The 26,360-nt window shown below is 41.9% G+C and overlaps 1 protein-coding gene across 4 annotated transcripts in view; it reads left to right on the top strand.

Moving 5' to 3' along the window:
- The window catches only part of MSANTD3 (Myb/SANT DNA binding domain containing 3), a 33,160-nt gene extending 7,451 nt beyond the window's left edge, over positions 1–25,709 (top strand). For 2 of the 4 annotated variants that reach the window (XM_075921553.2, XM_075921554.2), the window contains exons 2-3: positions 2,726–3,174; positions 12,132–16,341. In XM_075921553.2, the coding sequence (XP_075777668.1) occupies positions 2,757–3,174; positions 12,132–12,541 (828 nt within the window). In that variant the 5' untranslated portion in view covers positions 2,726–2,756 and the 3' untranslated portion in view covers positions 12,542–16,341. Of the gene's footprint in view, positions 1–2,725; positions 3,175–12,131; positions 16,342–21,158 lie in introns of those variants that run through there. The other 2 variants (XR_012901822.2, XR_012901821.2) reach the window with 2 other exon arrangements.
- Positions 25,710–26,360: the final 651 nt, after the last annotated feature.

The following is a 26,360-nucleotide window of genomic DNA, read 5'->3' as shown; positions in this document are numbered from 1 at the left end:
CCAGCGAGGTGTTGTTTCTACTGGCAAGGTACATTCACATGCCACGGTGCACATAAAAATTATTCTGCATGTGGATGGAAAAAATCTGCACATGGATGGAAAATATTACAGGGAACATTGCACGGGAGGTGTAGATGGAGCAGAAGCCTGCCTTCTCCTGGCCATTACTGTAAGCAGCCTCTGAAACAGGTCTTTCTGCTGCACTCTTGTCTTCCTCCCTCAGGTGACCTTCCTGTTGAAGGAACTGCACTGCAATGAAAGTTTCTTCAGACTGTGCCTTTTAACTTGTTGTGAATCCTTCTCCCTCTGGAACAAACAACAGGACTATGTAGCACTTTAAAGACTAACAAGATGGTTTAATAGGTGATGAGCTTTCGTGGGCCAGACCCACTTCCTCAGATCAAATAGTGGAAGAAAATTGTCACAACCATATATACAAAAGGATACAATTAAAAAAAATGAACACATATGAAAAGGACAAATCAAATTTCAGAACAGAAGGGGGATGGGTACCTGCATCCTGCTTCAAAGGCCTTTTAAGACTTCACTTGAAAGAGAATCCTCTGAACTGTCATTCATGCTTAAATTCGACACTCAAGTTTGAATAAAGACGCTAATTATCTTACCCATTACAAAGATAGCTTCCCCAATTATCACCTCTAATATCATTAGCTCAAAGACATTTACCTCCCCCCCCATCCCCCTTCTGTTCTGAAATTCAAGCATTCAGTGTTCTAGAGGGCATAACACTTCTGGAGGATCCTGAATGGCGAAGGGATATTTTTGCCTCAAGTTATCAGGGGTAAGCCAGCTGTGTGTGTTAACTAGGTTTTTGAAGCTTATGGTGACTGACTGACACATCTACAAGGAGAATGAACTGGTGACCTACAGAGTAGAGCCCAGAAAGTATGCCTTGCCCAAAAATGTCTCTCTTATCTGGAGTGCCTAACATAGGAAAAGTTTGCAATGGTCAGCACCTAGGGTTGTGTGAAAATATATGAAATCAACAAGATGCTGTGCTTGCTTCCATGTGGATTACTGCTTCCCTGTGAACTACTGCATTCATGCAATTACCCTGGTGCAGCTATGGCTTAAGAGACAGCCTGCTTGGGCTACAGCTGTCTATAGACTACATGCACCCTTCCCCCCCAACAATATAGACTCTTTTTGCTGTACACGTGGATTATATCCCTATCACAGGGGAAAAAACACAACAATGCTGCCAACTTGTCCAACATTTCTTGGTCATTATGGAAGCTGAACATGGTGCCTTTGTCACACCAGAGATTTACCAGAATCTGAGTGGTAGCACTGAGCTTGGCAAAGGATTTCTTGTCAGTCACATAGCTAACACATGAGATGGTTCACTCTGTTTCTAGCTCAGAGATTGGAATAAAAGGAAGGGTTAAATAATGAACACCCAGACTTGTGCTTGAGGGATTACTTCTGTTTCCTGGGAGTTGATTGACTAGTTATGGGATAGAGAGGCCAAAAAACACTGGCCCATGGGCCAGTGGAATATAGTTTTGGTGGACTTCCAAGACATGAGTCTGGGAAACCAGACCCAAGCTCAATCTATGCTGTAAAATGATAGTTTGGACAATCTGTCTGTCTTGGACCCACCCACAGTGTGTTCTAGGTCCAGGTTCTGCTGGCTTAGTGACCTGAGTCAGACAAATTTGTGTGTGGATGGAAGAATGCTGACTTCCATTGCAGTGTAGACATATCCTAGCCCTCCCCATAAATGCATGCAAGTTTACTGGTTCAAACCCTGTGTCATCCCAACCTTGTGGTATTTTTCCAAGTATCTTTAGTCCTCCAGTATGGCTTTCTGTAGAATGGCAGAATTAACTATCCTATAATATTGCAGAATGAAATAAGACTGTGTGACTTAGAACATGTGTGTGTCGGGGTGGGGGAGATGTATTTATTAAAAGAAAATTACAATAAATGAATACATTTCAAGACGTGATCAAGTTTCAAAAAATCTTAGGACTATTTTTATAAACATTATAACAAGCCCAAACCATAAATGGGATATTAAAATGTATGCTATTATTATAAAACATTTTTACATTGGAAAGGTATGTTGAAAAGGGGAAAGAGACCAATTCTCAATCAGCAATGACAGAACAGAGACAATTTTCTTAAAGTGCTGCAGGTAAAATGTATGTTACGTTTTAGAGAAAACTTTATAGCTATTACTAGATTAAACAGCCTGAAAGAGGCTGTGTAATCCTTTCAAGACTAGATTTTAGACATTCAGCCAGCAGTTATGCAGTAATATTTTAAAACCTCATTTGCTGGAAAGGAGGGGGATGGCGTAAATATCCCTTTTCAATTAAATTATTTCTGTAGGTAAAACACTCTTATAAAGACACCTAGTTATTTGATGCTGTGGAACAGAGTGTGGCCTATGTGGCTTGCCAATCTCAGTCAAGGTGGGAAATTGATCCTGTATCACGTGCTTGTTACATAACAGTTTAGCAAGGTGTTGTTGCAGAAAAGCTGATATTTATTCTGTAGATAACTAGACAAAATATTCAGGTGTTCTCAACATCTTATTCATCTAGGGTATCCCTAAAAGAAGGCATAAGAGCATAAAGCCTTGCAGAATTTAGAAATTAAGTGAAAATATAATTTTGGAATCCTTTTCTGATATACAAGTATTTGATGTTAGAATGCACTACCAATCCTTATTTGTTTTTACATTTTGTTTTCATAGGATTTTTGGCTTCCCGGAGAAACAGTAGAAAATGCAAAACAACGAAATAATAAAACCTGCTAAATACTTCTCAGAAGTGGAAAAGAGTGTGCTGCTTGCATTAGTTGAAAAATACAAATATGTTCTTGAGTGTAAAAAAAGTGACGCAAGAACTATTGCATTGAAACAACGTACTTGGCAAGCACTGGCCCATGAATATAATTCTCAACCTAGTGTATCACTACGAGATTTCAAGCAGCTGAAGAAATGCTGGGAAAATATCAAGGCACGGACAAAAAAGATAATGGCACATGAAAGACGGGAGAAAGTAAAAAGAAGTATTAGTCCTCTTATTAATACTCACATCATAGGGAAAGAGAAGATTGCCAGCATGATGCCTGAGCAAATGTACTTTTTACAGAGTCCGCCAGAAGAAGATTCTGAATATCAACCTGATGCTTCTAACCAAGGTATAAATGCTACTATAGTGATCCAAGTAACACTGTTCTAGTTAAGGGCGTGTATGCATTTTCATTATTTATTTTAATTTTAGAGGAATTCAGTTTAGCCATGTAAGGGCATGTCTACACCAGGAAATTATTTTGAAGTAACTTATTTTGAAATAATAACTCCTGAAATAACTATTTGAAATAGTGAGTCCACACTATAGGGAAGCCTCGAAATTAGTCCGAACCAGGCTCCCCTAATATGGACTCGCTACGTCGACTTCGAGCCCCAGGAAGCACTGGGGCATAATTACTTTGAATCACCCTAGGGAGTAGTTATTTCAAATTAGCTGCTGCGGAGTGACTATTTTAAAATAAGTGTTATTCCTCATGGAAAGCAGGCATTATTATTTTGAAATGACCAGCCCCTTATTTTGAAATAACAGGCTTGGTAGTGTGGACGTTGTTTGTTATTTCAAAATAAGAGGAGTTATTTCAAAATAACTCCCTAGTGTAGACCAGGGCTCAGTCTCTCTATAAAATTGTATTGCTGACAGTTCAAAAAGTAATTTCACAGCAAAAATACTGAGAGCTCCTGTATATTTCACTAGATACACAGTAGTAAAATCTGATTATTTTACAAGTGTGAAGAAAACTATATTTTTAAGTTACGATTATCATTTAAACCAGTGGTTCCCAACTGCCAGGCTGTGGACTGCTACTGGTCCATGACCTGCTGGCTGCTGGGCCGCGGTGGCTGCCGAAGCTCAAGACGGCTGTTCATGCAGCTCAGCTCTGGCAGCCATAGTGGCTGAGGTATGGCAGGAGGAGGTGGAGCAGGAGGCCCCTTCCCCCCTCCTCCCTCTGCTGCACTTGGGGAGGAAGCAGGTGTGAAAGAGGAGGGAGCACGCACGCTGACAACGGCTGCTCCCCCTGCCTGCACAGCTGATTTTGCCACTAGGGCTGAGGTGGCAGAAAGAGGAGGCGGGGGGAAGAGGCGCCTTCTCCCCCTCAGTAATGGCAGCCTGGCTGGGGTTCTGTGCTCCCCCCTCTACCCACGGAGGTGCAAGACGTGTTTAGGGAAAGAGGGGACGTGAAGGAGGAGGGAGCATGCGTGTTGCCAACAGCCACTACCTCTTTCCGTGTGGTACTAACAGCCACGCTCCATAGGGGGGCAGCCTTGCTTCAGGGGGTATTGGGGGGCAAAGGGATGTTGGGTGAGGGCATGGTGAGGGTCACAGGTAGAGGGTATTGGCATGGGTACAGGGGTCAGAGGTTAAAAGGTCAAAGGGCATGGGGCATAGGGTTAGGGGTCAAAGGGTGTTAGGCATTGGAGAGCAAGGGGCTGGGTTGGGGCTAGGCAGTCAGGCAACATTGTATTTGCATATTTGCATATTCAGTATTTGCATAAAGAATGTGCAAATGTGAACATAAAATATTACTGGTCCACCAAAGGTTTGTGAGTGGGTTTGCCGGTCCTTGGCATAAAAAAGGTTGGGAACCACTGATTTGACCTTTCCAGATGTGGAGAGAGCCTCTGTTTCCTGATAGCCATCACACAGCAGAGGAAGAAGAAAGTCCAAGAGGCATTCCAGATCCTTAACAAGCATTGTTTTGTTTGTTTGATCACCAGCTTTTTTTTTTTCCACCTGCAGCAAGTTTAAATGCTATCCTCTGTGACAAGAATTCCCTATGTGCCTCTTTGCCCTTTTATTTTTTAATGAACTCTTAGCAATATGTATTTTAAAACCCACAAAACTTTTCACATCTTTTTTCTAGACAGTAACTGCAATGGATTAAATCTATTCTAACCATACTTAAAATAAGAAACTCCCCTACATATCCCACACAGGAGATAATATAATATCATGACAGCATGCAAATAAAATAATGGAAAAACCAACATTCTAAACATGAGAACAGTTCTGCTGGGTCAAATTAATAGTCTGTCTAGCCCAGTATCCTGTTTTCTGGCAGTGGCCAACGCCAGATGCTTCAGAGAGAATCAACAGAAAAGGGCAGTTCATTGAGTGATCCATCATGTGTCATCCAGTCCCAGAATTTGGCCGTTAGAGGATTAGGGATATCCAAAGCATGATGTTGTATCCCTGACCATCGTGGGTAATAACCAATGATAAACCTATCCTTCATGAACTTATCTAATCATTTTTGGCACCTGTTACATTTTTGGTTTTCACAACTTCCGCTGGCAATGAGCTGTACAGGTTGACGCTGCAATGTGTGAAGAAATACTTTAGTATGTTGGCTTTAAACCTGCTACCTATTAGTTTAATTGGTTGACCCCATGTTCTTTCCTGTCTTTTTAATTTCGCCTCATATGGTAGCTGATCTGTATCTGTAATTTTTGTTGCCTTGATGTTGTCTATATCTGTATTTTCCCCACTTGTAGTGTGTATATATATATTTTTTTGTGATAGGGTGACTAAAACTACATTCCAAGTGTGGGCATACCATGGATTTATATTGGGACATTATAATATATTCCTTTTGTAGTGGTTCTTACCATTCAGTTAGGTTTGGGGTTTTTTATTATTGTTGCACATTAAGCAGATATTTTCAGAGAACTATTCACAATGACTCCGAGATCTCTTTCTTGCGTGTTAACAGCTAATATAGACCCCATCATTTTATATGTATGGTTGAGATTGATAAATGCAAAGTAATGCACTTTGGAAAACAACGTTAAATTTTATCTGCCATTTTATTGCCGAGTCACTCAGTTTTATTAGATTTCAGCATCCGTTTTGTATTGAATTATCTTGAGTAATTTTGTATTGTCGGCAAACTTTGCTACCTCACTGTTTACTTCTTTTTCAAGATTAGTTTCTGAATATGTTGAACAGCATTGGTTTGAGTACAGATCCTTGTGGGACCCTGCTATTTATTTCTCTCCCCTGTGAAAATGGGAAAATTAACCATTTATTCTTATCCTTTGTTTCTGATCTTTTTTAACTAGTTTTTGATTCATGATAGGTAGGGCCCTACCAAATTCAGTCATGAAACACATAACTGTGTGAAATCTTGTATCCTCCCGGGAAATCTGGTGTTTTGTGTGCTTTTACCTTATGCTATAGGTTGAACTTCTCTTGTCTGGCACTCTCTGGTCCAGCAACTTCTGTAGTCCGGCATGATTTTATCTGGATGTTATCTGGATGGCCACTTATGGGTGTGACCAAGTTTCCCACAGCCTCATAAAGTTTGTTTACAGCCAGCAGTCTTGGCTCTCAGTATTGTGTGCTGCTATTTAACTCTAATTTACCCCTAAATGTCTTCTAAGAGCCTAATAAGCAGTGGAAGTGTTGGTACTACTGCTAGACAATACAGGCAGTCCCCGGGTTACATGGATCCGACTTACATCGGATCCCTACTTACAAATGGGGTGAGGCAACCCACCCCACACTAGCTGCTTCCCCCCAGCAGACCAGGGAGATGCGAAGCTAGCGCCCCCCCCCCCCCAGCAGACCAGGGAGACGCGGAGCGACTTTTCTCAGCAGACACCTCAGCTTGAGAATAAAGGACTGAGGGAAGTGAGGTGTGGGAGAATAAAACTGAGCTCTGGAGAAATGTTTGGCTAGAGTTTCCCCTACAATCTGTACCAATTCCGACTTACATACAAATTCAACTTAAGAACAAACCTACAGTCCCTATCTTGTACGTAACCTGGGGACTGCCTGTATTCAAGTTTCAGAGGGGTAGCCGTGTTAATCTGGATCTACAAAAGCGACAAGGAGTCCTGTGGCACCTTAGGGTATGTCTACACTACGCTCCTAGTTCGAACTAGGAGGGTAATGTAGGCATACCGCACTTGCAAATGAAGCCCGGGATTTGAATTTCCCGGGCTTCATTTGCATAAACCTGGCACCGCCATTTTTAAATCCCGGCTCGTTCGAACCCCGTGCTGCAGGCTTCCTAGTCCGAACTAGGGGGAAGCAGGCTTCCTAGTCCGAACTACCTAGTCCGTACCGCGTGTAGCCGCACGGCACGGGGTTCGAACGAGCCGGGATTTAAAAATGGCGGCGCCCGGTTTATGCAAATGAAGCCCGGGAAATTCAAATCCCGGGCTTCATTCGCAAGTGCGGTATGCCTACATTACCCTCCTAGTTCGAACTAGGAGCGTAGTGTAGACATACCCTTATAGACTAACAGTTGTATTGGAGCATAAGCTTTCATGGGCAAAGACCCACTTTATCAGATGCATGTAGTGGAAATTTCCAGCGGCAGGTATAAATATGTAGGCCAGAATAAGGCTAGAGATAATGAGATTAATTCAGTCAGGGAGGGTGAGGCCCACTTCTAGCAGCTGATATGGAGGTGTGAACACGAAGAGAGGAGAAACAGCGTCTGTAGCTGGCTAGCCATTCACAGTCTTTGTTTAATCCTAAAATGATGGTGTCAAATTTGCAGATGAACTGTAGTTCAGCAGTTTCTCTTTTAAGTCTGGTCTTGATGTTTTTTTGCTGCAGGATGGCTACCTTTAAATCTGCTACTGTGGGTCCAGGGAAATTGAAGTGTTCTCCTACAGGTTTTTGTATATTGCCATAACTAATATCTGATTTTGTCCATTTTACGTAGGGACTGTCCAGTTTGGTTGATGTATATAACAGAGGGGAATTGATGGCATATATTACATTGGTAGATGTGCAGGTGAATAAACCAGTGATGGTGTGGCTGATCTGGTTAGGTCCTGTGATGGTGTCGCTGCTGTAGATATGTGGTCAGAGTTGGCACCGAGGTTTGTCACATGGATTGGTTCCTGAGTTAGCGTTACTGTGGTGCGGTGTATAGTGGCTGGTGAGAATTTGCTTCAGGTTGGCAGTGGGTGAGAACTGGCCTGCCTCCCAAGGCCTGTGAAAGTGAGAGATCATTGTCCAGGATGGGTTGTAGATCACTGATGATGCATTGGAGAGGTTTTAGCTGAAGACTGTAGGTGATGGCCAATGATGTTCTGTTGGTTTCTTTCTCAGGCTTATCTTGTAGTAGGAGGCTTCTGGGTACATGTCTGGCTCTGTTAATCTGTTTCCTCACTTCCTTGTGTGGGTATCGTAGTTTCAAGAATGCTTGGTGAAGATCTTGTAGGTGTTGGTCTCTGTCTGAAGGGTTGGAGCAAATGCGGTTGTACCTTAGTGCTTGGCTGTAGACAATGGATTGTGTGGTGTATCCAGGATGGAAGCTGGAGGCATGAAGGTAGGCATAGCAGTCGGTAGGTTTTCGGTATAAGGTGGCGTTTATGTGACCATCACTTATTTGCACCATGGTGTCAAGGAAGTGGATCTCTTATGTAGACTGGTCCAGGCTGTGGCTGATGGTGGGGTGGAAGCTGTTGAAATCGTGGCGGAATCCTTCCAGAGTCTCCTTCCCATGGGTCCAGATGATGAAGATGTTATCAGTGTAGCGTAGGTAGAGAAGGGGCATTAGTGGACAATATTAACCTCCCATTGTTCAGCAAATTCTCTGGTTTGGCACTACAGGCAGTCCCTGAGTTACGCAGATCCGACTTATGTCAGATCCGCAGTTACGAACGGGGCTTTTCTCGCCCCGGAGGACGGGAGCGGTGGGACGCCCAGATGCGCCACGGTCCGCCGCCCCCATCCTCCGGGGCGAGAAAAACTGCTCCCCGTCTCCCTGGTCTGCAGGGAGACGGGGAGCAAAGCCTTGGAGCACGCCCGCAGCGGGACAGCCCGGGCGCGCTTGAGCTGTCCCCCTGCGGGCGTGCTCCGCGGCTTTGCTCCCCATATCTCTGGTCTGACCAGCTGCCCACGTGCTCTGCGGGTTTGCTCCGCGTCTCCCAGGTCAGCAGACCAGGGAGACGGAGCAAAGCCGTGGAGGACTTGGGCGGTCCCGCCACCCCCTTCTCCCTGGTCTGCTGGGGGGGGTGTAGCTAGTGCCCCCCCCCCCCCCAGCAGACCAGGCTTTTCTTGCCTACCCCTGGGGTAGAGCAGCTGGGGTGCTGCCGGGTTGGTCCCGCAGCTCCGCTCCGGACCAACCCGGCAGCACCCCAGCTGCTCTGCCCCAGGCGTCCTGATTCAGCCGCTGCTGGTCAGTTTCAGCAGCGGCTGAATCAGGACGCCTGGGGCAGAGCAGCTGGGGTGCTGCTGGGTTGCTCCAGTAGCGCCGAGGAGCCGCGCTACTGGAGCAACCCAGCAGCACCCCAGCTGCTCTGCCCCAGGCGTCCCCAAGTCAGCCGCTGCTGAAAATGACCAGCGGCTGACTACAGGAAGCCCGAGGCAGGGTTGCTCTGCCCCAGGCTTCCTGGAATCAGCCGCTATTCAGTTTCAGCAGCAGCTGACTTGGGGACGCCTGGGTTTCTTAAGTTGAATCTGTATGTAAGTCAGAACTGGCGTCCAGATTCAGCCGCTGTTGAAACTGATCAGTTTCAGCAGCGGCTGACGCCAGTTCCGACTTACATACAGATTCAACTTAAGAACAAACCTACAGTCCCTATCTTGTATGTAACCCGGGGACTGCCTGTAGTTAGATTCCTAGGTTGCCAGACAAGAGAGGTTCAACCGGTATACAGATTTAATGAGAGAGGCCAGTGTTTCCTAAACAGGGAGCCCTGACATGAAAGGGAGCTGCAGAGGGATTGCAATCTTATATTTTAGTGGGGTTGTGATATTGCGAATTTTAATTCTGCACTGACTTCAGAGCTGGGTGGCAGGAGAGTGGTAGCAGCTGGCTACAATCCCAGTGTTCTGCTAGAAACAGTTCAGAAATAAGACTAGAAATACTATACCAAGCCATTGTCTGCACTGCTGCCTTCAGATCTGGGTGGCCAGAGTAGCTGTGTCCAGACTCAGGGTTTTTTTCGAAAAAAGTAGCCTTTTTTCGAAAAAACTTCACCTGCGTCTAGACTGCAGCCGCGTTCTTTCGAAATTAAATCGAAAGAATGCGGCTTTTCTTTCGACGGCGGTAAGCCTAATTCCATGAGGAAGAACGCCTTTTTTCGAAAGTGCTCTTTCGAAAAAAGGCGTTCTTGAAAGCAAACAGGGCTTTTTAGAAAGAGAGCATCCAGACTCACTTGCTGCTTTCTTTCGAAAAAGCGTCTTGCTTTTTCGAAAGTTCCGTGTGCAGTCTAGACGCTCTCTTTCGAAAGAGGCTTGCAGTCTAGACATAGCCAGTGTGTTGGTCTAGCTGTGTAGGCAGCAGCGCAGAAAGAAGAATGGTAATTCCATAGCAGGTTACATACCACAGTTACTAGTTTTGCACTTTAGTTTTTGAGTTCCTTCAGAACACGAGAGTGAATATTAGCTAGTTTTTGTTACTATTTACTTATGGGTGTCAAGTGATTTTAAAACTCATGATTGATCCCACTGTAAAATAATAATAGAAAATTATTTATTTAAACATTTTTGGATGTGTTCTACATTTTCAAATATTTTTATTTTAATTACAAAACAGAATACGAAGTGACTGTTGGTTGCTTGTCACTGAAAATGAAAAAAAGAACCAAGTTTAATAAATGGCTAAAAAAGTCATATTATTATAAAAAGTGTATGAAGTACATACACGTTACATTTAGAGAGAGGGAAGATCAGGGGAATCAGCCTCTGATCAGTTTCAGCAGCAGCTGACTTGGGTACACCTGGGACAGAGCAGCTGGGGTGCTGCCGGGTTGGCCTCGCAGCGCCAAGGGTTGGCGCTACCAGACCAACCCGGCAGCGCCCTAGCTGCTCTGTCCCGGGCATCTGGATTCAGCTGCTGTTGAAACTGACCAGAGGCTGACTCCAAGAAGCCCGGGGCAGAGCAACTCTGCCTCGGGCTTCCTGGAGTCAGCCGCTGATCAGTTTCAGCAGCGGCTGACTTGGGGACACCTGGGGCAGAGCAGCTGGGATGTTGCCGGGTTGGTCCAGTAGCTCCAAGGAGCGGCACTGCGGGACCAACCCGGCAGCACCCCAGCTGCTCTGCCCCAGGCGTCCCCAAGAGCAGCTGGGGTTCTGCCGGATTGGTCTCGCTGCACCAAGGGACGGCGCTACTGGACCAACCCGGCAGCACTCCAGCTGCTTTGCTGCAGGCGTCCCCGATTCAGCCGCTGCTGAAACTGACCAGCAGCAGCTGAATCAGGGACACCTGGGGCAGAGCCGGACTATTGGAAGGGGGGGCTATGAGGAGTCTGGGGTGGCATCCCCCTCCCACTCCAGACCCCTCATCGCCCCCCTTCCGATAGTCCGGCAAATCTGATAATCCGGCACCCCCTGGGTCCTAAAGGTGCCGGATTATCGGAAGTTTACTGTATAACCTTTCTAAAAAGAAAAAAGTTGACTGCAATTGTTACCTAATATTTCTCTGTACAAAGTGAGCTGTTTGTTTTTGTAATTGTTAATATTATATTTATAGTAAGCTGTTGGTGCTGATCTGTAAAAGTATGCTTATTTCTAAAGGCATTTATTCTCAGTAGTGTTTTGTTGAACAAGGAATCTGATTTATTTCATTGGCACTAATAAGGCCCCTCTCAAGGTAAGGGTGATGTAATGTGGTTCTAAAATATATATATAAATGGACATCGCTGAAGTATACAGGAATGGTGCTTACCCAGTAAATAACATATTAAATCTTTGGTTTAGTGTAGGCTGTACTTCCTAACCTCAGCTACAATTCTAGAAGAAACTTAAAAAACAACTAATAGTTTTGCAGCACCTTAGAGACTAACAAAAAATGTAGATGGTATTGTGAACTTTCATGAGCACAACCCACTTTTTCAGATGAACTAACTTTTTTTTAGTTACAGACTAACACAGCTACCTCCTGAAACTTTTGAACAATTCTAGAAGAGAGCTGAAAGATCTTACCACATGCAGTGCCAATATTTAAAGGGAATGAAAAATATTTAGATAACAGTGTCACCTGGTGGCTGTTACATTACGTTACAGAAGCACAAGTTGTGCATACTGATAACTGTTATTCCTTACACAATCAGTTTGAAAAAAGAGGTATCTTATGTTTTTTTGCTGTTTTTTTTTCAGAGTCATTTGCTGTCTCAAACAGAGAACTGTGTGATGAAGAGAAAGAGATAGTACATTTCCCAATATGTGAAGGCACATCCCAACCTGAGCCCTCCTGTTCAGCTGTCAGAATAACAGCGAATAAAAACTACAGAAGTAAAGCTAATCAAGAGGGTGCTTTGAAAAAGATGCATGAGGAAGAGCATCACCAGCAAATGTCCATTTTACAACTGCAGCTGATACAAATGAATGAAGTACATGTGGCAAAAATACAACAGATAGAAAGGGAGTGTGAGATGGCTGAAGAGGAACACAGAATAAAAATGGAAGTGCTAAATAAAAAGAAAATGTATTGGGAGAGAAAACTGCAAACCATCACAAAAGAATGGCCTGTATCATCCTTTAACAGACCCTTTCCTAATTCTCCCTAGAATTTATGATGAGCAGAGAAAATCTGATTGAGCACATTCTTACTAAGGTGTATTGGCAAGAGGGTATATTAAAATTAATGTAGTGTGACAGAATGGGTGTTCAGTTAATAGTGAACACATTTTGACTCTGATAACATCTAGGAATACAGATTGGATGGGTCTAATATGGGAACATTCTATAGTTCATGTGTGGGTGAGCTCTGAAAGTAAATTGTCTCTTATTTGAGTTTCGGTTACGGACAATAGTACTTGTGAATTGTGAGCATAACGTTTTTTCCTCTCTCAACTTCCAACTGCCCTTTTTAAATCTAGGAAGTCCATGTAGAACAGACACATACCCAAATTTAGGGTATGTTTAAAACTTTGGCTTTACAACTGTACATTTTTAATTATTTTGCTTCTTTCTAGCCATTTCCTCCATTTTCTGGTCGAAGGCAGGGGTTGGAGTCGGTCTTTGTTCTCAAACTTCACACGCAGATATTTGACAGGCAGTAACCCAATTGCTGTAAAGACACAGAGAAAATCCCCCCTTTGTGTCTCTATCTTTTTTATTTATTAGTATTATTATTTATTATTTATTTTATTATTCCTCCTCTGCAACAGGTAAGTGAAAATTAAGGAGCTCATGAGGAGACAAGAGGACCATTCTAGTAGGTAATTTGCAGGGAAAGGAAATTAAAACCTCCACCCAGCTGGCGTATTTAAGATGGTGGTTGGGGCCTGACCTGCTAGCTGCTAGGGCCATAACTGTTGGAAAGAGGTAAAGCAGAGGATATTTTCCCAGAAGCAGCTACTTTTGGCTGCCCTCTCTCAGTCCTGTCCTATCACCCAGATATATATGCAGGGATTAGAAGTATGTGATGGAAGCATGAGACTGCAGCTGCTAGAGAAAGAAACTAGCCCCTTAACTGCACAGTATGCGCAGTGACATTCTGTGGATAAAAGCTTTTCTGCTGCTTCAAGTAGCTCTTAAGAAGCAGGTGGCTGGCTATCTAGGCAACAAAAAATTTCTCCCAGCAGCCCACTAATGGATTTGGATCTAGCTCCTAATTAGAAGTGAGATCAATTGTGGATCCTCTTGATCTTTTCTTACCAACTCACCATTGTTCATAGAAGTCAAGACAGATTTTCACTTGGTGCAGGGCTCTAACATAATCGTTCGGCCAACGTCTGTGAATCCTGTCTGCTTGGCTTTGTCCCAAACTTCAGCCCAGAGCAACCCCAACCTCTGTTGTCAACCAGGGATTCCTGTTGTCTTTATTTACTTATATAGAAGCCTTATTTACTAGAGGCCTCAACAGAAATTGGTGCTACACATACACATAATAAAATATTACCCCTGCCCTGAATATTTTAGTCTAAATAAGACAAGGGCTGGGAAATGGGAAATATGAAACCAAGGGTAAAGTATTAAAGTGTACATTTTAGAACAAATGTAGAGGTCCACTTTAAAGGATCTTCCTCTATCTGAAAAGGTGTCCTGGGGGGAGAGGCATTTTAAATAAGTGACAAAGAATGAGCAGAAAATCCCTTATTTTTTTACATTATTCAGTTATAAAATTAAGAGTTGCATTATTTTAAATGTATTTTCCCCACAGATAATGGTTAAGGGGGAAATCCTATATTAGCAATATTTTTCAAATGAAAACAAATTTTGAAAGGCATCGTCCTCTTTCTCAATTGTGTTCCACCTCTTCTCTGGATTTCCTTCCTGCTGTGAGCTTTTGTATTTATTTTTCTCTTGGTTACGTCTCCCTGCTGCTGTTGCATACCTGTAGGCTTTGCTGCTGTCAGTCATAACAAGCTGCCTACAAGATCGTGTTGGAAGTGAAGAGAGTGGTGCTTTTTCAGTGCTGCTTCTCCTGAATGATAGACAAAATCAGCCCGGGCAGAGATGCAGCAGGCACAAATATACAGTAGGTATGAAATCTAAAGAGGGTAATTCTGTTGGGTAGCAAAATCCCATTCTTTAGTGTGGATAGACTCCCTCTTCTGGCAATTTGACTGTAGAAAGGAAACAGTGGGAGCACAAGGTGCTAATTCTCTTGGCCTCCACAATGTTAGAGTGTGGGACAATAATCTGTGACTCAGGATATGGGGAATTAAATAGTAGAAATGGGGTTGAGGACAGCAAATCTTTGGTGTGAGGTCTTGAGTTGTAATTTAAGTAGTTGTGTGTATGTATATATATGTGTGTGTGTGTGTGTGTGTGTGTGTGTGTGTGTATATATAAAAATGAGCTTTCGTGGGCAATATCCATTTCCTCAGATGACCAGAGGAGGAAGTGGGTGTTGCCCACGAAAGCCATAGTCTACACTAGGGAGTTATTTTGAGATAAACCCTCTTATTTTGAAATAACAATACCATTATTTTGAAATAAGAGACTGGTTATTTAAAAATCTGTACTCCTGCTTTACTTGGGGAATAAGCTTATTTTGAGAAAGTTATTTTGGGAGTTATTATTTAGAATTTAGTTATTTTAAAATAATTTCCCAGTGTAGACATGCTCTAAGGCAGTGGTGCGCAACCCGTGGGCGGTCATTGCGCTTCGATCCAGGCAGCCGGGGGCTGGGCCTTGCCATTGGCGGCCGTGTGGCCAGTGGCTGGGCCCAGCAGTTGGCAGCCCCCCCCAGCGCAGCACCTAGATCTGGCCAGCCAGGGGCTGGACCCAGCAGTTGGCGGCCCCTGGGGCACAGGGTCGCAAATCAAAAAAGGTTGTGTATCACTGCTCTAAGGTGCTATAGGACTACTCATTTTCTAAGTTATAGACTAACACGGCTACCCCTCTGTGGTTTAGGGGATAAGGATGCTTTGAGTGGAGATGGTGATGGCTCATTCATGCATGCAAAAAGGTGGGATGGATAAGAATATATATTAGGTACATCTACACAGCAACAATATTTCAAAATAACGAGCGTTCTTTTGAAATAACTTAGTCTGTGTCTACACAGCAGGCAGTTATTTCAAAATAATGTTGAAATACTGTCAAGCTGGAGGACTTTTTACTCCGACTCCTGTAACCCTCATTGTATGAAGAGTCAGGGATGTTGGAGGAAGAGTGCTCTATTTCAGAATAAGTGCTGTGTAGATGCTCCCAATTTCTAAATAAGCTACGCAATTGACGTAGCTCAATTTGCCTAGCTTATTTCAAGTTAAGCTCTGCTGTGTAGAGAAACCCCTAGTGTCTCACTGACAAGGTCTTTCCCATACTGCTGCTTGCTAAAAACCACTCAAAACTATACAGCATAGTAAATAGATAAGATAACAGAAGGTGAGGAAAAGAGACACCATGACAGTTGGGAAGATAACAGGATTGAAAAGAGAATGTAGATTTGAATGGGATGGACCTAGGAGACAATACAGTATGTTCCAAGGAAATAGTGATATCTCCTCATTTCTAACTCTTTATGCTGGTAGCCCTGCTTATGAGAGACATTGTTTTTATTTTTATATTTCAAAGAAATTCATTTAAATTATGCATATTTTCAGATTGGATATACATTCTTATAGCCTTATTCACAGAGAGAAGTTCTTGTATTAGTTATGAAACCAAAACGTACAGCATTTAGTGTGGGCAAGAGGGCCTTTGAATTTAATTACTATTGCAAAAAAATATAGCTGAAAGATTGGAAAGAACCAAGACAAAGAATTTAAGGAAAGGATCGTTAGAGTAAGGGCACGTCTAGACTACATCCCTCCGTCGAAAGAGGGATGTAAATGAGCCCGATCAAAAGTGCAAATGAAGCGTGGATTTAAATATCCCACAGTTCATTTGTATATTTGTGTCTGATCACTGTTTCGAAAAAGGGTATTTTGAAAGTGAAACTGCAGTCTAGACGCGGTTCTTTTGAAAAAAAAAAAAAAAACCTTTTTCAAAAGAACTCATACTCATTTTTTCAAGAGTACGGGTTCTTTCGAAAAAAGTTTTTTTTTCCCCAAAAGAACCACGTCTAGACTGCGGTTTCACTTTCAAAATACCCTTTTTTGAAACAGCAATTAGATGCGAATATGCAAATTAAGCACAATATTTAAATTTGCACTTTCGATTGGGCTCATTTACATACTCTTTCGACAGAGGGATGTAGTCTAGACATAGCCTGAGTGTTATGCCTAGGGACCAAGTATGAGAACCCTAAAATGTCTGGAGACATTGCAATACAGCCACCCACACTTGGATGAGATGGATCCAGCTAGACTTATAGAATGATTATTTCCTGTATTGACTTTACTGAGTACTTTGTCTAGACTAGTTTTAAATGACTTGAGTGATGGGGCTTCCACCACTTAGCTGAGAGATTATTATCTAATAAAATAGACCTTAATACTAGGAATTTTCCCTTGGTACTAAGCTTACATTTTCATTTGGTTGGCTCTGTCCTCTTCAGTCCTAATATATATCCCCTTGGACACTTAAAGATGTTCCTCTCTCTTTTTTTCTGGCTTATATCCTTCATGTGCTTTTGCATTAATTATTTCCTCCATTAGCTGTTTGGCCAAGATTCTTAAGTTTTTTCTTTCTAAACCTTTTCTCATAAGTAAATTCCAGTAGCTCTACACTATTTGTCTCTCTTCTCTGAATTTCCTCCAAATTGTATTAAGGTACTCAGAACTGAACATGATAGGCCAAAATTTTCCCTGGTTTAGCTCTATGGACAATGAATTATACCAGGGAAGCATTTAGCCTAGAGCTACAAGTGCAGTCTGCTTGTTGATACAGAGAGGAACTGTCATTTCCCTGGCTATGACATGATGCATCTGCTTATACTGTCTAATATCACACTGGCTTTTTTTATTACCGTATCAAACTGGAGCTCATCTAGTTTGCTATCCACTCACGTTGCTGTTTTCTGTCTTTGGCTTGCATCATCTCAACCAGTGTTCCCTCTAAACTGCAGCTTCACAGGTGATTAATCAACTCTGCCGAGTCAGTCAGCTCCCTGCATGGAGGAGCCGTGAACCTGACTGGGCGGGGCTGATTAATCACCTGTGAAGCTGTGCTGCCACACAGCTTAGAGGGAATACTGATCTCACCCCAAGTTCTGTGAACAGAGTTGACCCTCCGTGCACAGATCTTCTCTTCCCTCGAGAAAAAGTGGGCTCTTCTTACTGCATGGCACAGTCACATACACGCTTTGTTAGACACCATGAGAGGCACTTCGGGGATGGGGCGAAGGAAGTAGGGAAGACCGGGCAAGCTAAGAGAATCATAGAAGAGGGTAGAGGGAAATGTTTCCATTCCAGAGCTACAGAGCTCAAGCAGGAAAAAGTATGGTCCCCCACTATATCTCTTCAGCTGAGTCCTCCCTCAGGACCTCAGCTGGTTCAGAAGCAGTCTGTATGGTTGGTCTTGGCTTTCCGTTGATGCTTGGGGATCCACTGTGTTTGATGTGGGCTCAGTGCCCTTTGCCAACTTTCCCTGCCCATAGGGTGATGCGGGAGGAATTCCCATGGAATAATTCCCATGGAAAGTTCCTCCTGTAGAGCCCTGTTCATAGGCCTTATCATGCAAGGGGAATAGTCTCTTTTTCCCCTAATATCTCTAGGGCCTGTGATCTTGTTTTTTTTAACCTTCCTGGTGCTTACGGCCAGTTTTTCCTCACCAGCTGTACTGACACAACGTTCATTTGACTACTCCATCAATTTTCTGTTTAAAGAACAGGCTATAACAAGGCAGTTCACTGATTTAGCTATATTAGAGTCACTTTTAAAGTTAACCCTTCATCTTGTTTTAAGAGCCCACTGTATGTCTAGTATTTCTTTTTTCCTGGTATTCTTTAGAGTTCTTACTTGATGAGTTCTTACTTTATTTAAGAGCAGGTTAGATAGACATCTGTCAGGGATGATCTAGACGGTACTGGGTCCTGCCATGAGGGCAGGGGACTAGACTCGATGACCTCTCGAGGTCCCTTCCAGTTCTAGTATTCTATGATTCTATGAACCAGTTTGGGTACACTTAACTCATTCATTTTTATTTTTTCCTTCAACCCTCAATTGTCTCTCTGAGATTCATCCTTGGCCCAAATTTCAGTTCCTACGTGGTGCCCTAAAGTAAAGAGGGAGCTAGCATTTCCTGCTATAAGGGAAACCTCTGTTTGACATAAAGCAGGCATAGCCAGCTCTATCAGCATCTACTCTTTCCTTCCCACTATGTAGGGTATATGTTGGAGAAGGGCCAGGAGTACATAGTACTCTGGCCAATCACTGTCCAGTGGAGTGGTCCTCATAGAGCAGTGGTCTCCAGCCTTTTTAAGCCCAAGATCACTTTTTGAATTTAAGTCAATCCAGGATCTACCTCAAACTCAAACACCCTCCCCTGACTCCTTCCCTGGGGCCCTGGCCCTGCCCTACCTCTTCTCTGAGGCTCCTCTCTGCTCATTCTGTGGCGATGGGGGACAGGGGTGGGGGAAAGGGGACACTCTAACATCTGAGCATCCCCCTCCTCAGTCTCCCCCACCCTGTACAGCAAGCAGGAGGCCCCCAGGAGGCAGGTCCAAGGCAGAGAGCAGAAGAAGCATAGCAGTGGAGGGAGGGGCAACTAAAATACCAGCACTTGATAGCTTCCTGGCCAAATCAGTCAGGATCACCTGTCAGAGGCTCCAGGATCTACAAGAAGATTCTGATCTACTGGTTGGTGACCACTGCTATAGAGCAGGGCTGCTCAACTTTGGAAGTCCCAGGGGTCACAATGATACTCCTAGCACATTCCTAGGGCTGCAACTTAAGTGTGATTGCATATACATGCAAATATATATGCAAATAGTTTCTTTCACACTGACAGGCATGAATACAAAGATTAAGGCAAGACTACACAACACACAGGCTCCATTTAAGTCAGTTCTGCTGATATTAATAAAATGCAATATTTACCCGATTTCCACCGATATGACAGCACTTTTAATGAGTAATGACAGTCCAGGAATGTAACTTACTAAAATGCATATCAACAGAAGACAATTATATTGACTACTTTTTTTGTTTTGTCTTCCACCTGCGGGCCGTGTGTTGAGCCCTGCGTAAATCCAAACTACATCGTGGGCTGCAAACAAACAGTCCGCGTGTTGAGTAGCCCTGCTATAGAGGATGGCTGCAGCTGACATAATTTAGATCAGCACTTAGACTGCTCTAAATTAAGCCAGGACCAAAGCAGTTCCTAGCAGCTCTAGGACTAGGGGAACTAAAAGAAAGATTCAGAACCACATTTTTGCTTAAGTTCCATTCCTCCTTTCTTGTTTTTGAATTTTTAGTCTCACATTTTGAACAATTACTCTTAGAGTCATGTTGATCACTTTTTGGGTATATATTTTTTTCTTGATTAATGTTTTATTTTTGTGCCAAACTGCTAAAGTCGGGTCCCGTGGTTTCATACATGTGGTTAACTTATTCAAGGATGTTTTGTATGTGTCAGGCACAGATAATTTCAATTTGAGTTTTTTCATGCTCTGTGTCCTTACTCCATGGAGTTCCTGCTCTTTGTCCTATTATCAGACTGTTTCACTGTACATGCCTTGCTGTAAATATTTTGGATACCATCCATTTTTTCTTCTTTCTGTCTCCAGTCAGATATTGAGAGGTAATTACAGTACTTTATAATGTGAGTGTTAATGCATTACTAAAATGAATATATTTAGATTAGTAAAACAAACACAATAAACATTGTAACATAATATGAAAAAGGTTAACGTGATTTAAGACATTTTATACAAGGCAGACGGTCAATAATTTTGTAGGATGAAGAAAACTTGTTGCCAACTGTAAAAAACAAACTACCAATTTTATGCCAGTAGAAACATACACAGTTCTCTTTGCTCTTCCAAACTCATAGAATTAATTTGGTGTTTTTGAATCTGGGTGATTTTGCTTTTTATTATTTTTTTAACCATGGAATTGCATAGAATAAGTCAGTTCACTTACATGTAAAGCAAGTACGCAGGGGAATGTAGACTTTATGACCCAATAAAAGAGCAAAAAATAAAAAATACAGGCTGTGACCCCGAATGTTTTATCATTGTAGTGCTTTCTGCCATATCATCATTTTGGTAGCATGGAACAAATTAAGCATTTGCTAGGGCAAAAGAATACAGCAAATAAGAGAAAGATCTCTTTAAAAGCTTTTCAAGCCAAATTACTATCTTACTATTTCAGTGCTAGTGAGACTGGTAGTCAAACCTCAGAAGCTGTGATGTTCTGTTTGTTTCTAATTGGATATTCCTACAGAATTTCAAATACTTAGACACATTTGTGTCTACAGCCTTCTCACAGTCCTCTGCTTCCATCCTTCATTGCCTCTGAGTCTTCTCTCTCTAGTTGCAATGTGGTTTATCTTCTCCATGGTAAACTGAAGTTCTTTCCTCTAGTGCCAGCAGTTTATTTTTCAAGGGAGCTTGTGAATGGGTCACATCCCCCACACAATATGTCCTCACAATATGGTCTTTCCTAACAAACATATTCCCAAAGTTTGTCTTTGTTTATATTTTTTATTTTAATTTGTATAAAATAGGCATTGACCATACCAAACAAAGCCCTGGATCAGGAATACAAATAGTTGCAAAGAGTTCATCACAGATAGTTTTCTTAGCTTCTTCTCAAACTGACTTAATTTTGTGGTTTCTCCTTGCAGGACTTCCTGTATCTCCTCCTAGCTTTCCTAGAGCCATCGAGCGATTCCTGAGCTGATTATAAAGATACCCATCTACTCTGGCTCTCAATGTAAATCAGCTGGATTGCTCTGCACCTACACACATGGTCCTACAACATGAGACATTCTCGGATGTTGAAGGCTCCCCTTTCTTCACCCTCCTTCAAATAGCTTCCCTTTGACAAGATGGACTACATAGCCCTTATACCCAGCCTCTGATCAACTTTTGTTTGGTGTTCTAGGCACCAACCCTGTTCTGATAGTAACAGCAACAGTTAGGCTGCCAAAAGTGCTAGACCTTTCCACTTATCCCAAATTATACAGAATGGAAATTCTGTATGTTTGATGTTTGTATGCCCCAGAATGCATGTTGTGTGCCAAAGTGATGTGAGATTTCTCTCTTGTAGTTGGAGTCCAACAGACAGGCTGCCTAACGTGTTGGGCACAACAATCAAGGAAAGAGAATGAGAACAAGGGCCTATAAGACAGTTATGGGAGATAATTTGTAGTGTTGATGGGGGGCATGCAGATAGGGTCACACAGGATGATGAAACTAATAAAAAGCAAACAGTATCTTTGTCCAGACTTCTGACTGATCTTGAAGAAACTTTTAAAATAGCTTCCCTGCTGAGAGCAGGCTGGAAGAAAACTTGAGAATTCTTTCCCTTAGAAAAATCAGAACGAAAGTAGGCTAGCTTTTAAATAGTGATTATTTGTTTAGCTACATTATACATCCATTTTCTTAGTTGTGTGTTTTGTTTGTTGTGCATTATAGACATACTACAGAGTGGTTGTATTGCTCAGTTCCTAGCTCTCGGGGTAACAATTCACATTTAGCCATGCTTGTCATGAGGGGAGGACAGAAGTGGGTTCACACTGCATATAATTTGTTGCTCCTCATTCCCATCTTTGAACCCTTCTGAGAGACCTAGAGCCCGAAAGTTGATGTTAAATGCCAGGTTATAATAATCTATTATTTGTTCAGCATCAGCAAGATAGTAAATACAGTGATGGAATATAAAACCACCAAGATCCTGTTATTCTCTGTGAGGTCTTGAATTAAAAACAGAAGTAATCATTCAAATATCCCAAAGTAATAATCTCTGAACTTGATGAGCTCCTCTGTTTGTTAATTTTTGTCTACCAAAGACACTTGATCTGAGAAGTTTGAACGATTATATCAGTGAAAAATCCTAAATGTTTGCTAAAGATCTTTTGCATACTACCACATCCTTATATGCCACCCATTATGTTACAAATGGCATGGGGGGGGGGGGGGGTTGATAGATTTGGTGTTTTACACAGAACTGAATTTCCCCTGTGAGGGAAGTCATCATCTGTGCTTCCCTGATGGAAAGTAGTGTTGACCTAGCTAAAATATGCTGTGGGAAACCAGGACATCCAATCCAGTTATTGCCCCATTTTAGTTTTCCCCTCCAGACATATTTGAGACATTTGTTTTGGTTCTTAGACCTTCTAGTCTTACTTGGCAAGGAGTCTAAGGTTTTCCATTATTATTAATTATTATTATTTTGTTATTTTGACTGATGGTTTTGAGACAACTCTTACTCTATTTGTTTTTAACACTCTTCATCATGAAATGATACTGATCTGACTCCATGCACTATGTGGAGGAGATGAGATTCCTTTCAGCTACCAGATCAATGGTGGTGGGTAATCCCTTGTAAGCCTGGAGGCCTATTGTCCTACAGGGGTCATTAAATATGTACTTGAGTTTGTTCATCTCACTGATAAAGTGCATGGTTTGAGGAATTATGAATAAGCTACTAGCGCCTATATCTCTACTACTGTCTCTATTACTGTCTCATTCTTTCTTAGTACTCTATTTTTTTACTTCACTTTCAGACTGAGTGAAAGACAACTGAATATTGCTTGCCTGTCAGTTACACCAAAGTAGCCCCCCTGAAGCCAGTTAGTTTGTGTGGAAAATAGCTAAGAACTGAATTTGTCTCACTGCTGTTAATTATTTTCTACTACATTTCCAGAGGTTTCTGGGCACTAAACAATTATGTTTATTATAAAGCAGTTTGAATGAAACTTTTCTAAACCTCTACACCTATTACAATACAAAGTATACAGACTGCACTCAAGTAATAACAATAGCAATTACTAAAGATTCCATTAGAGTGAGAAGTACAATTTTAGGTCACTTATATTAATCCTATCATTTATCCAATACCTAGTATACACCATGCTTTCATTCCCGTTATTGTGTTGGCAACTGTCATTGAAGTAGACATACTCTAACAAGTGTCAGTGTTTCAGGACGAAATAAGGAGAGATCTGGTCTTTTCTTCCTATTTTAGTTCCTGATTGCAGCATTATTTTAGATCCCTACTGAAAAACAGCCAGTTCAACCCACAAATGCAAGATATTCAGGTTTCAGTTCCTGCAGAACCAGAATACATCAGCCTAATTAACTCTTTTATTTTTGTTTGCTTTTTGCCCTTCTAATAATAATGCCAGTGGGTTGGTTTGTGACAGAGCAGTACCCAGCTTCACTTGCAGAGTTATAGGTGCTGAGCTTTCATGGACTTCGGTTGGTGGGGTGTGTGTGCTCAATTCTTTTGAAAAGCCGCCATTTCAAAACTGTGATTAAGATTTTCAAAAGTAATATGAGGGTATGTCTACACTGCCTCCTTGCAGGAGGAATAACGATAGTTCGAATTAGGAGCCGCGGGCAGGTAGTTCGAACTACGGGCATTTAAAAATGGCGCCTGCCCGGGAACATGCAAATGAAGCCCGGGATATTTAAATCCCGGGTTTCATTTGCAAGTTAGAATGCCTACATTATCCACCCTAGTTGAAACTAGGGTGGCAGTGTAGACATACCCTAAGAGATTTATGCTCTCAGTTGCCATTCAGTTTTAATGCAAGTTGGGGCCCTACTACTCTTAGGCACCGTTGGAAAATTCCACACAACATGGACCAAAAATAATCCATCATGTTCAATGATTTTTGTTTGTAATTTTTATTTAATTTCTTTTTGTGATATTTGAAGTGTCCTGTGACAAACCAATGAGAATCACTTAATAATAATCTGTTAGGTGCCATATGTTTTTATGGAACTATTTTTACAATACTGTGTATGCACATGAAGAAAAGCAAGAATGCATTGGGGTGAACATTTTGATCTGTTGCTGTTGCTGTCAACACTCGTAGTACTATAGAGCTACAGTAGGTTGGCTCCTTTTTAAGAAGGGTTACCTTATCCCAAAGAAATCAGCTTTTCCTTTCACGTGGCAATGACTCAGGGTGTTATTGAAGGTTATTGATAGTGAGCAGTTCTTTCTGCTTTCAATTTGTTTTATCCTGCAGAGACTTACCTTATTTCACACCCATGTTTCACCAGCTGTGGAATTTCTTTGGTCCTAGGGATAGCTGTGCTCTTTTAAAATCAAATGGTGCACTTTTGACTGTGCTGGAGGTACTAGAGAACAATGCAGTGATGACTTGCAAAGTACTGCCAGCCCAAGAGCCTGTGAATCCCAAGAAAAAACTTGAATCTAGGTGCCTCACTCTTTAGTGCTTCTTGTACAACTGGTCAAACCATCAGGTAGCCATTTTTAATTTACACTGGGTGGTATTTATTATATAATATTAACATCTGTTATATTTTAACAGTGTATAAATTACATTGTACAGTGTTTGTGCTTCTATATTGGTGAGTGTCTAATACAAAATTAGCATTTAAGTACTGGCCTATTTGTAATAAAAATATCTGAAAATGTGTAAATTCTTTCTGATACTATGATTTTAACAGAGTATTAGATGATATCTCTTGTGGTCTTTGTCTTTTATTGAAGATGCAATGATTTAAAAAAAACTACACTGTAACCTATATATTATTTATTGGACCAAAACCTTTTTTGGCCCAAAGTTTTTCATTGGGCCAGTCAGAATTTCGTAATACAGCTGCTTCTGTTGTCTTATCTATTTGTAAAATATAGGGTTAGTATTTTAGTACCTCAAACACCACCAAAGCTATTTCTTCCCCTCACAGAATTAGTGTATGTAGGAAATTTTGAAAGCAATTTTTAAAACTTGTTACGCATATATTTTTAATTGCCATAACCGGGGAACTTGTACTTTATTTTTTTTTGCAAATGTGAGAAACCGAATTTTTTTATTATCTTTATTCTGTAGCTAGTTTTCATGGCAAAATTCATTGTTTTTTTCCATAGAAAAAGTTTTTAAAGGGGACAAAAACTTATTTTTCAGTAGGGCTCTAAAATGTATACTTTGTAATGGTTCAGGATATAAGAAATGTATAAGAAATAACACGAGGAAGCAATTCAATAACTGTCATCAGCTTTGGAGATACATATACTGTATGTCTGAAACTCAGCATTTGTAAGGGTAACTAGCTGTACATTTTAGTGCCTTGTTTATTGTACAATATGTAATCATAAATTACTGAACATAAATAACTAAATTTCTGACAAACTGTACCTACTTATTGTTAATAGGAAAATATATTCACAGAAAGGTCTCAATAAATCATCAACTATTAAGAATTAATTTGGTTCATTTTCAGACCACTTTTTTATATTTGTATTCAAATAATGTAAATTTCTTTGGTGCATAACTGTTGTTCTTCCTAATGTTTAGTGTTTGAGAAAAGTGACATGCTGACGTTCCTGTCAGCCAGAGTCCACAGAATCTGTGATGCACAGGCAGAAGGAGTGAAAATATCCCCAATGCTCCCTTCTCCCAGCCTCAACATGTGCCTTAACCTTTATTTAGAAAGGCTACCTCGAGGGTGAAGAGGTTAATTCAAACTCAGTGCAGATTTATAATGAACATTAAATTAATGTGCATGTATGCTTATCCCATTCAAGAGTTATAACTAGAGATGTAAAATCCCAGTTAACTGACTTTGCAGGCTCGGGGCACCCTGCACTGGGGCAGGCTGCCAGCTCCCAACCCCCATGCAAGGGTTGGAGCTGCCACCAGCTCCCAGCCCGCACGGGAGCAGCCCTTGTCCATGGTGCGCGGCTTCCCATGGACAGAGGCTGCTCTGGACCTGCCATTGACAGAGGCTGCTCCAGACAAGAGCAGCTCTTGTTCACAGTGGGCCCCCTGTAGGGCTGGAGCAGCCTCCTGCCCGTGGCAGGTGGGGAGCTGCACCAACCCCTATCGGTTACCGGTTAACCCAGGGTT

This window comes from Pelodiscus sinensis, chromosome 2, assembly GCF_052426305.1.
Source record: "Pelodiscus sinensis isolate ZL-2025 chromosome 2, ASM5242630v1, whole genome shotgun sequence".
Taxonomy (NCBI): Eukaryota; Metazoa; Chordata; order Testudines; family Trionychidae; genus Pelodiscus; species Pelodiscus sinensis.
The sequence above is the reverse complement of the archived record's forward strand: the minus strand, read 5'-3'. Positions and strand labels throughout refer to the sequence as shown.